At 40.4% G+C, this 13,849-nt stretch overlaps 2 protein-coding genes across 2 annotated transcripts; one reads left to right on the forward strand and one right to left on the reverse strand.

Moving 5' to 3' along the window:
- Positions 1-1,535: 1,535 nt before the first annotated feature.
- dnajb4 (DnaJ heat shock protein family (Hsp40) member B4) lies at positions 1,536-6,240 on the reverse strand. The gene is made up of 3 exons (XM_069157949.1): positions 5,739-6,240; positions 3,880-4,460; positions 1,536-2,644 (listed from the first exon to the last, which is right to left on the reverse strand). Exons 1-3 carry the CDS (start codon positions 5,947-5,949, stop codon positions 2,414-2,416), a joined length of 1,023 nt encoding a protein of 340 aa, XP_069014050.1. The 5' UTR covers positions 5,950-6,240; the 3' UTR covers positions 1,536-2,413.
- A 1,368-nt stretch (positions 6,241-7,608) lies between these two features.
- On the forward strand, positions 7,609-13,741 carry slc25a24l (solute carrier family 25 member 24, like). Its single transcript, XM_069157950.1, has 10 exons — positions 7,609-7,911; positions 8,004-8,130; positions 8,547-8,634; positions 9,289-9,400; positions 9,497-9,655; positions 11,107-11,244; positions 11,336-11,446; positions 12,699-12,866; positions 12,942-13,080; positions 13,171-13,741. Exons 1-10 carry the CDS (start codon positions 7,789-7,791, stop codon positions 13,356-13,358), a joined length of 1,353 nt encoding a protein of 450 aa, XP_069014051.1. The 5' UTR covers positions 7,609-7,788; the 3' UTR covers positions 13,359-13,741.
- Positions 13,742-13,849: the final 108 nt, after the last annotated feature.

Here is a 13,849-nt window from a genome sequence, read left to right on the forward strand (position 1 = left end):
CTGAGCACCGCGGCCGGAGGGACTGTCACTTTAAAACAATTATTCAGGCATTTTTAAACACATGCCACAAGTATGTAGAAGTTAAAGTTGCCTGCAGCCAAACTTTGCTAAAAAAAAAACAACTTTAAAGTGAAGTTTTAAATTCTAGTGTTTATCTAAAAAAACACACAAAAAAAGATACCCAAATGTAAATTTCAGATCGAGAGTGCATGTTTATTTCTGGGTACCTGAAGAAATATAATAATGGCGCTGACATGTATAGTGAAGATTAATAGGGGCCCAATATGTTTATGCTGTGGCCCCTTCAGGTTAACCCCTTAAACTCTGGCCTACTTCTTTTAAATTCCTCACTGGAAAGCACCCATATTTTATCAGCAGTAACACCACAACTTTGTGGCCGAAACAAACAACCTTAGGATTTTTTGGGGGGGATAAGAGACAGTGGAGAATTTGAAATTTAGTAAGTCTCTTTGTCCCCATCAGCAGGCCAGAGAGAGATCTGAAAAACAACAGCAAAGAACTTGACATTTTTACTTCCCTCTAATCAATGAAAATAACAGCCTTGTAGAGTGGTGTTGCATAAGATGCTTTTTTTTTTTTTAGTATTTCTCTGTGTGAGCGCCAGATGAAGTAAGTTATTCCACAACCTTTAAAAAGGCTGTGGCCCCATAATTGATGTCTGTTGCTTGAAATTCAGTTGAAAATTGTTACCTCTTAAAGAAGGCTGAGTTTGAAGCGTGTATTGTATAAAATCAGTAAGTGTTAATCAGTTGAACAAGAACCATTTTAGAATCTATTTATCAAAAGTAAAGGGCTTCCTAAGCGTGATATATTGTGTTGATAACTATTGACACATTATTAACATACCTAAGCAGTATTAGCATATTAAAATGAACATTCCTTTGTTCATTTTAATACAGATTTTAAAAAAACGTAATATTAAAGCATTCACTAAACTTGAAATCAAGTCACAGACGCGTGCTTTTTAAAATCAATCACTGTGGAAAGAAGCTGCAGGAGGCATCTTCTCATGCGTGAACCGCCATCGCAGGTTTGTGGTTATTATTTTACGAGCAAACCACAGACGGAGACTACGAGCAGAAACGCAGCCATTGCGTTTTCTCATTAAAAAAAAACAAAAACACTTCTCTAATTTCCAATCAGTTTTACAATGATTTTGTTCAGAGGAGATCGCCGGCTGGTGAGCTCCCACGCTGAGAAGGAGCAGGTGTGTTTACTCGCCACCCTCCCTGGATGATAGTGACTCATCATTTGCACAAATCTCTTAACACATGCTGATGTACACGCAAGAATTTGATGGACAGATGGACAGATAGACAGATAGACAAGATAGATAGATAGATATTGTTGAATTGCAGCATCCCCTGTGTGGGCCCCTGAGTCATGCTGAGTGATGTGGCGTCCCCTGGTGGGAAAATGTAAAGGTCTCTGTGTTGGCAGCTGAATATAAGCAGCTGAGACCAGACAGCTATATTTACACATTCATAGTTTTGCCATTAACTTTGAGCATTAAATTCAGTCAAGATACTTTTAATTTTTTTGTCTTTGCACATCAGAAATGTTAACGTAGACGTTTTACAACAGCAAAATATTACATTTGACTATCAAAATATAGGTTAATTTCATTTCCCCGCGCTGTAGAGAACCCATGCTGTGTAATATTGCTACGCAGACTACAAAAAATACTAAGCAGTATCAACAGTTTTAAAGCAATTAGTGTTAATGCACTTTTTATTTCAAGGGGGTGGGGGTGTATTTGAAACAGCTCGAGATCGGCTCATGTGGAAATATTTATTTTAAAATTCAAGTTCAATGTCTTCACATATAAATTTCTAAAACGCACACATTGCACCAGTTGAGTTCGTTGCACCACTTTTCTCCTAGATAATATAAAGACAGCCTCCAAATCGAAGCTCGCATCTATTCATGACTAAATCAACATGAAAGACAGTTTTAAAAAAAGTGTCAATAATGAAGCTTGTCAAATCTAAATGAGAACCAGAAAATGTTGCAGTTTGGCACTAAAGTTTTCCCAAGGATTCATGGGATTTTTTTTTTTTTTTTGGCAACTGTAGACTCATTCACAGCCAAATATTTCCAACTAACAAAACGTGTGTAAAATGTGTACTTGCGGATATCAACGATCCAAACAGTCCTTTCGCTTGCAACTTGGCCACATGCACGGTATTTATAAAAAATACCAAATAGCTCAAAAATAGAAATTGCACATTCGTCCGTTGGGGGGCCCGTGTGTGTCGTGTGTCGTGTGTGTTGTGTGTGTGTTGTGTGTGTGTTGTGTGTGTGTTGTGTGTGTGTTGTGGGGGTGTGTTCGCTATCCAGGGTGAGCGCTGTCGTGCCCTTGTTTCGCCTCCTTCAGTCCGCGTCCTCCATCCTAAGCAGGTAAATGCCGTTTCAGGACGTCCCTGGCGTTGCCGGGCAACGTTTCAGGAAAGTTCACGTCAAACTCCACCACCAGATCTCCCCTCTGCTCCGGGTTTTTGGGGAGAGGGAGGCCCTGTCCGGCGACAGTTTTTCTCATGCCGGGCTTGATGACGTCCGTGATCTTCATGTTGCACGTGTTGCCGTCTATCGTCGACACGGTAACCGAGCAGCCGCACAGCGACTGCAGAGACAGGAATATGGGCGTAAGTGAGGCGAGAAGCAACCCACACATGATAACACATAAATCTGTTCAAAGGCTGAGATTAATGCAAAAATTAACATTGCAACATTAATAAGGGTATTTTTTTAATACTTAGTTTGGCAAATGTAAAAAAAAAAAAAAAATTGCACATAAAATAATCTAAATCGTGTTTAAACCTCTCTATGTGTTGTCATGTTGTAAAATAATAATTTCAATGACTTTCTTTGGATCATCATATTTTGTTTCTTATCAGACAACTTTTACCTCAATACAACATATCTGCTATAAGCTCCTATCGGAGCGTTTCTCACTAAATGCTCTGCAGGATGCTCTCATGCTACAAGTTTCCACAAGCGATGCGCACAAAATCAGCCATCCGCAGTTCTTCAGTTCTTTTTACCGATTTCTCATCAACCTGTCGCAAAGTTTGTAGTATTTCAATTGACAGACCTACACAGAACACGGAGATCATTATTTGACTCTGTTTGACCAAATAAACTGAACTAAAAGGTGCATTAAACAGCTTTTTTCGAGCTTTTGACTGCTACTGACACAGTAAGTAGTCTTCATTAGCGGGTGGAGTTTACTCATCACGTGATCACAGGTGGTTGTAATCTTTGTTTCAACGATCGAACGGCCTTGCTGGATCCTTCTCCTTTTCTTGTCTGGTGAAAACTCATGAGATGTTTTTTGATTATTTTAATCACACTAGAGCCACCAAAGTCAAGAACGAACACTCGCGTGGAGATAAAACAATTCAATTTGATTATAGTCAAATAGTAATTCGGAGATGAGGCAGTGAAATCTAACGGCGAGCGCTGAGGAGAGTGGGAGGAACTATACAAGTACATCTTGCACCGTGTGCACGTGGGCGTCCGTCGCCTCTCTGCCCTCCCTGGGATACAGCTCCTATTTCTCAATGTTGATGATCCCCATTACATAAGTGCACAGCCGAATTGTGTGTGTGTGTGTGTATGTAGGTCGGTACTATGCTCATTCAATATGCCTGCACTTTCCAGAGACGCAACATTTGAGGCAAAGTACCTACAGGATATCGATCGTGACCAGGCTTTTCCAGAGTTTGAGCCGCGCAGTTTTAAAGCAGCACTCTCGGCTGAGTGTGAACTTGTCCTGAAACGGCGCCGTGTGACTAATCCATCTATCAGACTCTATTTATACCACCACACTCAGTCGAAGTGGGAAGAGCGCCTCACCTGCCGTAAACTCACGCGAACAGGATACACAATGTTGGAGCCTTCCCGCCTAAAGTGAGGGTGTGGCTTGTCCTTGATGACGAAAACAATGTCAGCGGGGATGGTGTTGGGCGACTCGTCTCCCTCCCGCGGGAACGTGATCTTGGTTCCCTCCTTCCAGCCCCTCTTGATCTCAATAGTGAGGATCTTGTCCTCGGCGCGCATGGTCCTGCCGTCAGGATTTTGCCTCTTGCGAGAGATCTTCATCCTCTTGGTGCAGCCGTGGAAGACCTCCTCCAGGGAGACCCTCAGCTCGTGGATGATGGCCGGGTCCTGCTTCCGCCGCTGCTGCCCTCCGAGGCCGGTGTTGCCGTCTCGCGGGAAGCCGTTCATGTTGAAGTTGGTGAAGGAGCCGAAGGGGTCGTTTCCGTCCACCTCCATGTCCTCGTCGTCTCTGCCGTTCACCTTGCGCCCGAAGAACATCTCGAAGGGGTTGGAGCCGCCGAAGAAAGTGGCGAAGGTGGCGTGAGGGTCCCCGTGGAAGGTGTAGGTGAAGGTGCTGCCCTGTCCGTCACCGGTGGGACCGCTTCCTCCCTTCAGACCTGATGGGCAACAGAAATACATTCTCATGACATAAACACTCAGTGTTGAGAGAGCTTTGTGCTGCAAGAGAAGCCTTCTTCAACAACAGGGATGCACGATCAGTTCACAATAAGATGCCGTTTAATACAGCTGCAGTGATTTGTTGATTAATCTTGATTGTAGCTTAAAAATAGACTTTCAAGCAGAAATATCAAACACTAAATGACTCCAGCTTCTCAAATGTGTGAATCAGAATCAGTGTTAATTGGCCTGGTATGTTTATACAGACAAGGAATATGACTGCGGTTGGGGCTTTTTCCTCGATATACATACACAAAAACAGACATATCAATCGACATATATACAGCTAAAAGACATGTATAAATATATACAGCTCTCTTTGTCTTTACATCATTGTGAACTAGTTTTTTCCAGAGTAAAAAACAAGAGGTTACCTTGGCAACAAGGAAATTTCGAGGTATCAGAGGCCAATCAATAACCTGATAAACTACCTTAAAACAAATATCAGCAGCAGCTCTGCAATTTATTCATCAATGCTTTTATAACATTCACTTTGGCTTCAGTCATGACAATCATCCGTTTCATTTTCGGTACCATAGAAATCGCTGTCATCACGTCACCTCGTATGAAAGATGATCCCAGCGACAGCTACGTAAAAACACAGCACTTGGTATTGTTCGGTAGTTTGTTCAGTGGAGGTGTCGAAGTCGTTGTCAGGAGAGAACGAACTAAAAAGGACTGAACTGAAGCGCTTGGCAGAAATTGGCATAGATCATAATGTCCCACCTTTCTAATCTAAGCAGTGAATTAAGGAGATGATTGGCAGTCCATTTTCCCTTCCTCGTCATCAAACATGGTTCCCACCGTAAACCATCTGGACTGAAAATGACGTCCACACACTACTCAGAGAGTAATTATTCTGTACAGAACAGCTGTTATTTAAGGAAAATACTTTTTTTTTTTTTTCTACTGTACACCCTTTTGGTGCTAAAAAAAAAAATCTGTTGTGGAAATGGAAACAGATTCTTGTTTCTCCTAAAAAAAAATTAAAAAAAAAATGGGCTAATGACTGCAGATATACTCCAATACGCTGATCCTTATAATGAAATGCACAGAACTAAAAGGCCCATGATCTGCTGAACAGCTGTTTGCTGGGCCTAACAGTGTGAGACTTGAATTAAAGCCAGTTATGTTTTACATCCAGCCATCCGGCCGGTTTACGACGATATCTTTAAGGACAATCCCGAGAGAGAAAAAAAAAAAAAAATACACATTACCTTCTTCTCCGTACTGGTCGTAAATTTCCCTTTTCTTCGGATCGCTGAGGACTTCATATGCCTCGGCGATTTCCTTAAATTTCTCCTCCGCGGCTGCAGACTTGTTTTTGTCCGGGTGCCATTTCAGCGCTTGTTTTCTGTACGCTTTCTTTATGTCCTCTTCCGTCACTCCTTTAGAGATACCCAGCGTTTTATAGTAATCTTTGCCCATTTTTTTTTCACGTGTTCCCCAATATTAAAAAAAAAAAAAAAATAGAAAATGAAAAATAAAAAAGCGGAATAGCCCGTGAAGCAGAGCTGGTGGACTGGCCTGGGTCTGGTCGACGGCTGGTTGTCACAGCAGACTGATAAACAATAAGTGGACACAGACAGAGACACAGTGCAGGATGAAGACCATTTAGAGGTGGTTAGTCAACGCCGTGGACCCTCTGTTATTTATCCGTGACTGGATGACCCTCTTTAAATAGCTTCAGCTCTCCCTCCCCTGCAGCCACAGCGCCAAAGTCAAGTTAGACTCAATAAGTAATTCTGCTTCCGGTTTGTTTCAAAATTAAACCCACTTTAATATATCGGATGAGTTAAAAAAAATTCAACATAGACTCCTTTTTATGAATTTTCTATGCTTCCTTTATATTTTATTTTGTTGTTTTGTTAAATATGACTATTTTCCACGCCATTTTCATAACAATAGGAACTCCTGAAATGAGTTTTGTGCTGCTATCTTGTCGCTATGAAAAAACAAAAAACGTAAATGGACAATAAAACATACTTTGTTTGATCTTTTACTACAAATGACAGGATAGATCAAATTAAAGCTGCATAATTTTATCTTAACTGCACAATTTAATTGAAGGAGGACATCACATTTTCCAATGTGACCACCAATGTGAGCCCTGGTATAAAGTTAGCAAAAATGCAGGAGTTCAGGAGACTAAAGCCTAATAAACACCTTGTTTTCTCTAGTAACAATTTGCTTTTAAAGAAGCTTTTTTTGCCTTAGAGTTTTTGGACTTTTGCACAACGAGGAATTTTATTTTATTTTGAAAGCTAATTTCCGGTGTGGTTCGAGCTACCTCGACACTTTGGACTGAACTCCAGCAGCTCTTTCTAGAAAGCGACTGCTGATGCTCGTCATACCCTATACAGGGGTCCTTGCTCATCAGCCAGGTGAGAGATGGAAAAAATAAACCCGTCCTCATTATTGTGTTCTATGTAAGTTATAAACATAAAAAAAGAAAAACAACACCAAGAACAAAGCAGAAAAATAAGGAATTCTGGGAATTTCATGTTTATATGAACTATAATGTCACTGTAACTCACTTTTTAGTTTCTTAAACACAACGAATATAAGAATAACTACTATACAAGTGGAGTCAGTTCATTTCAGAGCACATTCAAAATTAATATTGACTTTAATTGTGTTTGTGTGTTCGAACGTGAACAGCATAAAATCCAGTAAAAAAAAAAAAAAAATCACAAATATTAGAACACACTAAAAAGAAATCATAAAAGTAGATGGATGTAAAGTAGAGACGAAGAAATATAAGAAGAATATAAGCAGTGTTTGAGTGTGTGTTTTGTCATGTAGCTCAATCCCATGATGCAAACACACATTTAACACTTACCATGGTTTTTTTTAAAGGCATTTAAAGATCAATCCCATCATTTATACTCTTATTATCACACCCCATGGTGTGTCTCTAAACTCTGTCTTCAGGGTCTCAAACAGGAGAAAGGCCTCAGTCAATAAAGATGATGTTGCAGATCTCTCCTGCAGCCACAGCGCCGCCTGCTGTCCCACACAGGAAGTGATCTATCCACTTTAAACTGCTGATGTAAGCTCTCTTACTGCACTGCCTCTGAGCTCAGCCCATGAGTCAGCAGCGGTGCGGAGCTGCAGCTCAACCATCTCTGATGATTATCAATGCATTAATTCTCTCCTTTCAATAAAAAGCTCCTGCAGCGAAACACAGCAGGCTGCTTTTTACATTGTATTTTTACATCTGGGTATTTTTATTTTTATTTTTTATATATATTTTCTCTACAAACCATGGATCAGTTTCGTGATTTATTTGTCAAACTGGACCAAAACAAAGATGGGTTCATATCGACGGCGGAGCTCCATGACGAGATGAGGAAGCATGGGATCCTCTCAGCTGATGGCAAGGTCCAGGTAACACGTCTGCTGTCTAATATTGTCTATAAGGGCACAGATCTAATTTCATTCATCCAACACCTGCTAATTACAGACTTAATTTCTTCTAGAATATCATTGATTCTTATGACAAAAACAAAGATGGCCTGCTGGATTATCAAGAGTTCCTCAGCTACATGATGGACAGAGAGAGGAAGTGGAAAATTTACTTTCATGACCTTGACAAGAACAAGTGTGGTGAGTGAGGTAGTCTTAATACTTTTGAAGGAAAACATAAGAGACAGCAAAGCACTGTAGGCCTGTTAAATACATACCACAAACACAATGTGATGACTCTTTAATCTATTTTTAAGCTTTGCACCTCCTGTTTTACACCCTCTAAAGAACATAATACACATCATTCCTACTTATGTATAAAGTATGTTGTCCTGTATGGACTAAATGGTTTTTTTTTTGCTGTAAAATGTGCTTTTCAAGGTCAGACAGGAAATGTCTGCCATGCAAACATGATATGTGTTTATGGTACACAGCTCTTCAGTAACCCTTGCAATCATGCATGAACCCTGAGCTCCCGACTCTCTGCTGGGACTCACAGGACGAGCAGAACCGGTGTCTGTTTGTAATCTTTTTTGTGCATTTCTTCTTCTGATCAGGAGTGATTGACCAGGACGACGTCATATGTTTGTTTAAGGAGTTAGGAGTGGTCATTTCAAAGCCGAATGCAAAAAAAATTATACAAATGTAAGACTTTTTTCTGCCCACTACTTCATGGATTCATTGTTGCATTTGAGTAAATATTTATTTGTTTGGGAAAAAAAAAGAAAACAATTACACTTCTATGGGGTTTCAAATTTCTCAAATTCGCATGTATTGCAGTAGTACTTTCCAAACAGCTGTTTTAGTGTTTGATATTGGCATTACTGCACAATAACACATAATCTGATGGTAAGATTCCTTCAAAAATAGTCTTAGTTTTGGGTTGCCAGGTTTGAGCCCATATTTTAAGTTTTTTCATGAGACTAGCCTGTCGTTACTTGTTCTATGTCATGAAAAAACATCATTCAAGCCAAACCTATCAATTAACTGCACACTTTCTGGCTTAAAATGTGCAAAATGGATAAATCTTCAGCTCTTAATTTGTGCAGGCACAAACAGATCCTTCAGTTTAGACTCACTACCTGGCAAACCTGAGTTTATTGCATATCTGATTATAATGGCTTATTACTGATCTGTCACAAATCAGTTCCTTCTCACTGATCAATAAAGATCCCACCAATATTCGCCTATTTGTAAAGTGACACTAGGATGATGTTTAAGACTCAAAGCTGGTCATAAAGACCCTTCATGTTGTGACGAAGCCGTATTTTCTGCTGCTGTTGTGTGCGTTGACACCAGGATGGATAAGGACAGCTCGATGACGGTGGACTGGGGCGAATTCCTGCACCACATCATCCTCAACCCTGTGGACAACATCGGGGAGCTGGTGTCCTCGTGGAAGCACAGTCTGGTGAGATCATCTGGCGGCGCCGCTCCCGAGTTCTTGTTGATGGTCGGACTCTGAATGTGATGATGAATCCGATTCCCTCCGTTTGTCCCCCTTCAGGTTTTTGATGTCGGTGAGAGCCGTGCGATGCCCATCGAGTTCCCTGAGGAGGCGTCCGGCTTTGGTGCCTGGAGGACGTTCGTTGTGGCAGCTGGACTGGCAGACGCTGTGTCGCGGACTGTGACGGCCCCCATAGACCGCCTCAAAACCCAACTTCAGGTCAGCTCCACTATCAGGTGCCGCTTTGTCAGGAGACACTGAAACCACTACAGATGGTTTCTTCAACAATCTGTTTATTTTGTAAACAAATGCAGGTTTGACGCCAGAAAAACTCCATGATAAAATGCTGCATACAACATGATTGTTAGTTTAACACTAAATTTATTTAAGAAGATTAACAGACGAAAACACAAACATACACAGACACCTTAGAAAACCCCTGCAGGGATGTGGGCCTCTGCCCAAACTGCAAATGTGAAGTTGAAATTCTCACGTCAGTTACAGAATCCATGGAAACACAATTTTTGACCTATACAGATTAGATAACGAATACTGTGAACCTCAAGTTCGAGATGAGATATCTGCTGGCTGTATAACGCAGTCATCTTGATCAGAAGCCTCATATGCAGTCTACAATCTACGCTCAAAGGTCAACACACAAGCTTCCAGAGCTACAGAGCAACTTACTGAAGAACATGCGATGCAGTTTAAAGCTGTGAAAACCAGTAAGTGGTCCTTTGAGTTCAGCTTATTGTGTCACATATTGTACTCCTAAAAGTAAAGCATGAATTTGCGCATCCAAATTCACATACAGTCGCTTCAAAAAGTACTCAGAACCCATTACCCTCCCAGCACTTCATTGTGTTGTAGATTTGATTTTAAATGGATCAAATTGACATTTTTCACTGACAGTTTTTATCCAATCTGACAGAGCTGGTGAGGGTCTCTTAAAACGAGTGGGATAAATAAAGTGTGCAAAGCCTGCAGAGAGTTACCCATGAAGACTCGACGCTGTAATTGCTCCCAAAGGAGCTTCTACAAAGTATTTAATTATCCTCCTCGAATTTTTTTTTTTGCTTGAAAAATGTTCTGAGAATATCATTTTGTGTTCTAGTAATGATTTCAATGGGAAGTTTTTTTTTTTGGTTCCCAGAATATTGCTTAGCAAATTTGCACAAATCTTTCATTATAAATGATTAAATGTAGATTATTATCATGATAACTTTATTAATTTAAAATTAAATCTGAATACTTACTGAAGCGACTGTAAAGCCGTTTACTTTCTTCAGTGGAGCATTTTAATCTGATTTGATGCTTGCTGGTGTTTGGATTTTTTTAATTTTGTCAAGTCAAACTTGAAATAAGACATTTTTTACAAAAAGTATTGATTATTTTTTTTTAAAGACTCTTTTTTTATGGACTGATGCGGTTTTTAGTGCTGTTTCCATCTGTGTGTGTGTATGACCTCTGACCTCTCTGAACAGAGCAAGTGAAAAGAGGTTGACAGCAGGGTCACATGATTTTGTCTGTATTCATACTGTTTCTTTTGTAAGACTCTGTTATCTTCGCTGAATGTACACCGGTATTTTGTCTAAAACTATTGCTTCACATCGCTGCACCACTGCCTACGAGACGGATTCAGCTGAAACTCCTTCCCGTCTGCTCCGTAGGTTCATGGGTCCAAGGCCTTCTCCCAGGGCTTTCAGGAGATGAGGGCCGGCGGTCTGCGGTCAATGTGGCAGGGCAACGCCGTCAACGTGCTGAAAGGAACGCCACAGTCGACGCTGCAGTGTCTCATCTACGCCCAGGTGAGAAATACTGCAGCAGCCTCGGGCTCTCTGGTGTGAATTATTCATGACGGGTTTCTGGTTTCTAATTGAGCTTCTCTGCTCCGTCCAGATGAAGGTGTACACCCAAAATAAAACCCAGGAGGCTCTGACGGTGCAGCAGCGTTTCGGCTTGGGTTGCGTCTCCGGAGCTGTTGCTCACGCTGCCTTCTACCCCTTAGAGGTATCAGAGATCAGTGGCAGGTCTGAGTGCTTTCACATTTCTGTCCTGTCCTGTATTTTAAAATGAATATTGTTGAAGTATAGATTATAAATGTCACTGTTTCATTGTCTCGTTCAATATGAATCTTTTAGCTTTAACTGCTGTGAACAAACGAAATGAATGAGGAGACGCTTGTTGGCCTCTTTTACTATTGTTAAATATTTTCTAAATAGAAATCATCATCAGGAGGCACATAAACACAACAAATATCTGCACATAAATTTCTGCATATTGCCATCTTGTGTCCAACTCTAATTACAGTTCGTATTAATTGGTGGCTGAAACGTTTTATCCATGTGGGATAAAAAGGAATTGGGAGTGAGACGGCAGTGTGCAGATATTATTTTGTTTTTACTGGTGCTTTTGTTCTATGTTTTATCATAACTTTATTCAAGACTGAATCCCTTCATTTGCTCCTTCAAACACTCTCATGATGAACGACTGAATCACATTTGAGGAGGACTGTTTCCATCATGTGCAGCACAGCACAGCACTTTACCTTCTTAGCTATATAGCAACATCAAACTGATCATTTTCTAATCTTAAGTGCTGAAACCAAAACACTCTGATGGTTTTAGAGGTTCTCCTTTGTTTGCACTAAATACACTGACGTCTCAATTTAACCTCAGCTACCTGAATTCAGGCAGATTAAACATTTTGCTGCTGTTTCTTGACTAGCATTGAACTTTTCTCAGTAAAATTTGACCAATTATATAACATTTCAAAGCCCACAGCCTCACGATTCAAAAGGTGTAAACTATTTTAAGATACCAAAACAACAGCAGTAATCGTTACTTGCATTTTAATAAGAGTGGATGCACAGCTAAACAGTAGCCTCTTTCATTTTGCGTCGTCTGCAGAGGCTGAAACTTGTAGGATCATTATGTGCTGCACAGTTTTCACTGCAAGAGTCCAACAAACAAAATGCTTCCAAGCTTTTCAGTCTTTGTAGTAAAAATATATAATTGGTGATCAATTTGAAAAGGTAGCTCTTTGTGAGTTTTCACTAATGAGAAGTATTGTGCAGTACTAATATCACATGATAAAACGTCTTGGACAATTTGAATTTAAAAAGTTACAAAGTCCTTTACAAGAAATGGAAATATGTAATGTTCCTAATTTGTGTTTTAACCATATGAATACGTTCAAGAACTCTGTTAACTGTATTTTTGTAGAGGTCGGTTTCTTACCTCTCCTTTTTTCTGCATTACAGGTGTTGAAAGTGAGGCTGAACCTGCAGCAAGCTGGCACTTATCATGGCGTCGTGGCGTGCGCCCGATCCATTTACACACATGAATCTCTGTCTTCCTTTTACCGCGGATTTAAGCCGAGCATCCTCTGCATGATCCCCTACGCAGGCGTGGAGTGTGCCGTACATCAGGTGAGGCAGAACTTCACTACAAAGATGTGAAGTGCACTTTTATTTTGAAAGATGCTAATTTGCTTCTCATTGCAGTCGATCATGAACTGGGCAAACAGCGATCCAGCCTACAACAGTGACTCCAAACTGTTCTTCTTCAGTTTTGTGGCCTTCGCCTCTGGACAAATGGTCAGTTATCCTCTGGCGGTGATCCGAACTCAGCAGCAAGCGCAGGGTAACGTCTGTCATTTCTCTGACACACTTTCAGTTGTATGAAGCAGTTTGAGATTATGTTTTAGTCATCATTTTCTAACTTGTTTTCCAGCTTTCAGCCCAGATTCCCGCCCAGCTGCAGGTGTTTTACCGGGACTTATTGGGATATATGAAAGACGTGGACTTAGAGGATATTATAACGGTATGGGAGCCAGCTTCGTCCGGGCAATTCCATGTGCCTTAATAAACTATACTCTGACTAGAAAGTTTGAAAACCTGTTTTCCTCAATGGAGTCTTGAGGACCACTGACAAAAATACAAAAGCTGTGTCTGTTATTAGTGTTAATTGATTGTCCAAAAATAACTCTGAAAAAAGATCCATGAAGTGAATCACAAAGTTCAGGCCAAGTCTGTAGGATTTGTTTTATTATTTTACACGGTTTCCTACTGACTAAGAAATTGAAACCAACAAGGTGTGGTTTCTGAATACAGTAGTGTTGATGCATGGCTGACTTAATACATATAATGTGACCAAGTGCAATAACTGGACACTTCAGACTAGCTGTGTAAATAAGGACATGTGTTGTTAATGCGGGCTGTATAATAAAATTTCATTTCATAACAAGGGTCAGGCAGTTTCCATTTATCATTAACAGTGTTAATGTGTTTGTTTGATATGACTTTGAACTGAATGTTTCTTACATAACAGGTGTAACTTTATACTTGTATGTTTTAAACATTTATCTAAAAACAAATCAAGGCAGGTGGTGGGTTTTGTTGTTGCTAATTAT

Source organism: Embiotoca jacksoni, unplaced genomic scaffold (assembly GCF_022577435.1).
Source record: "Embiotoca jacksoni isolate LCO1_2020_lvr unplaced genomic scaffold, fEmbJac1.0.p SCAF_22, whole genome shotgun sequence".
Taxonomy (NCBI): Eukaryota; Metazoa; Chordata; class Actinopteri; family Embiotocidae; genus Embiotoca; species Embiotoca jacksoni.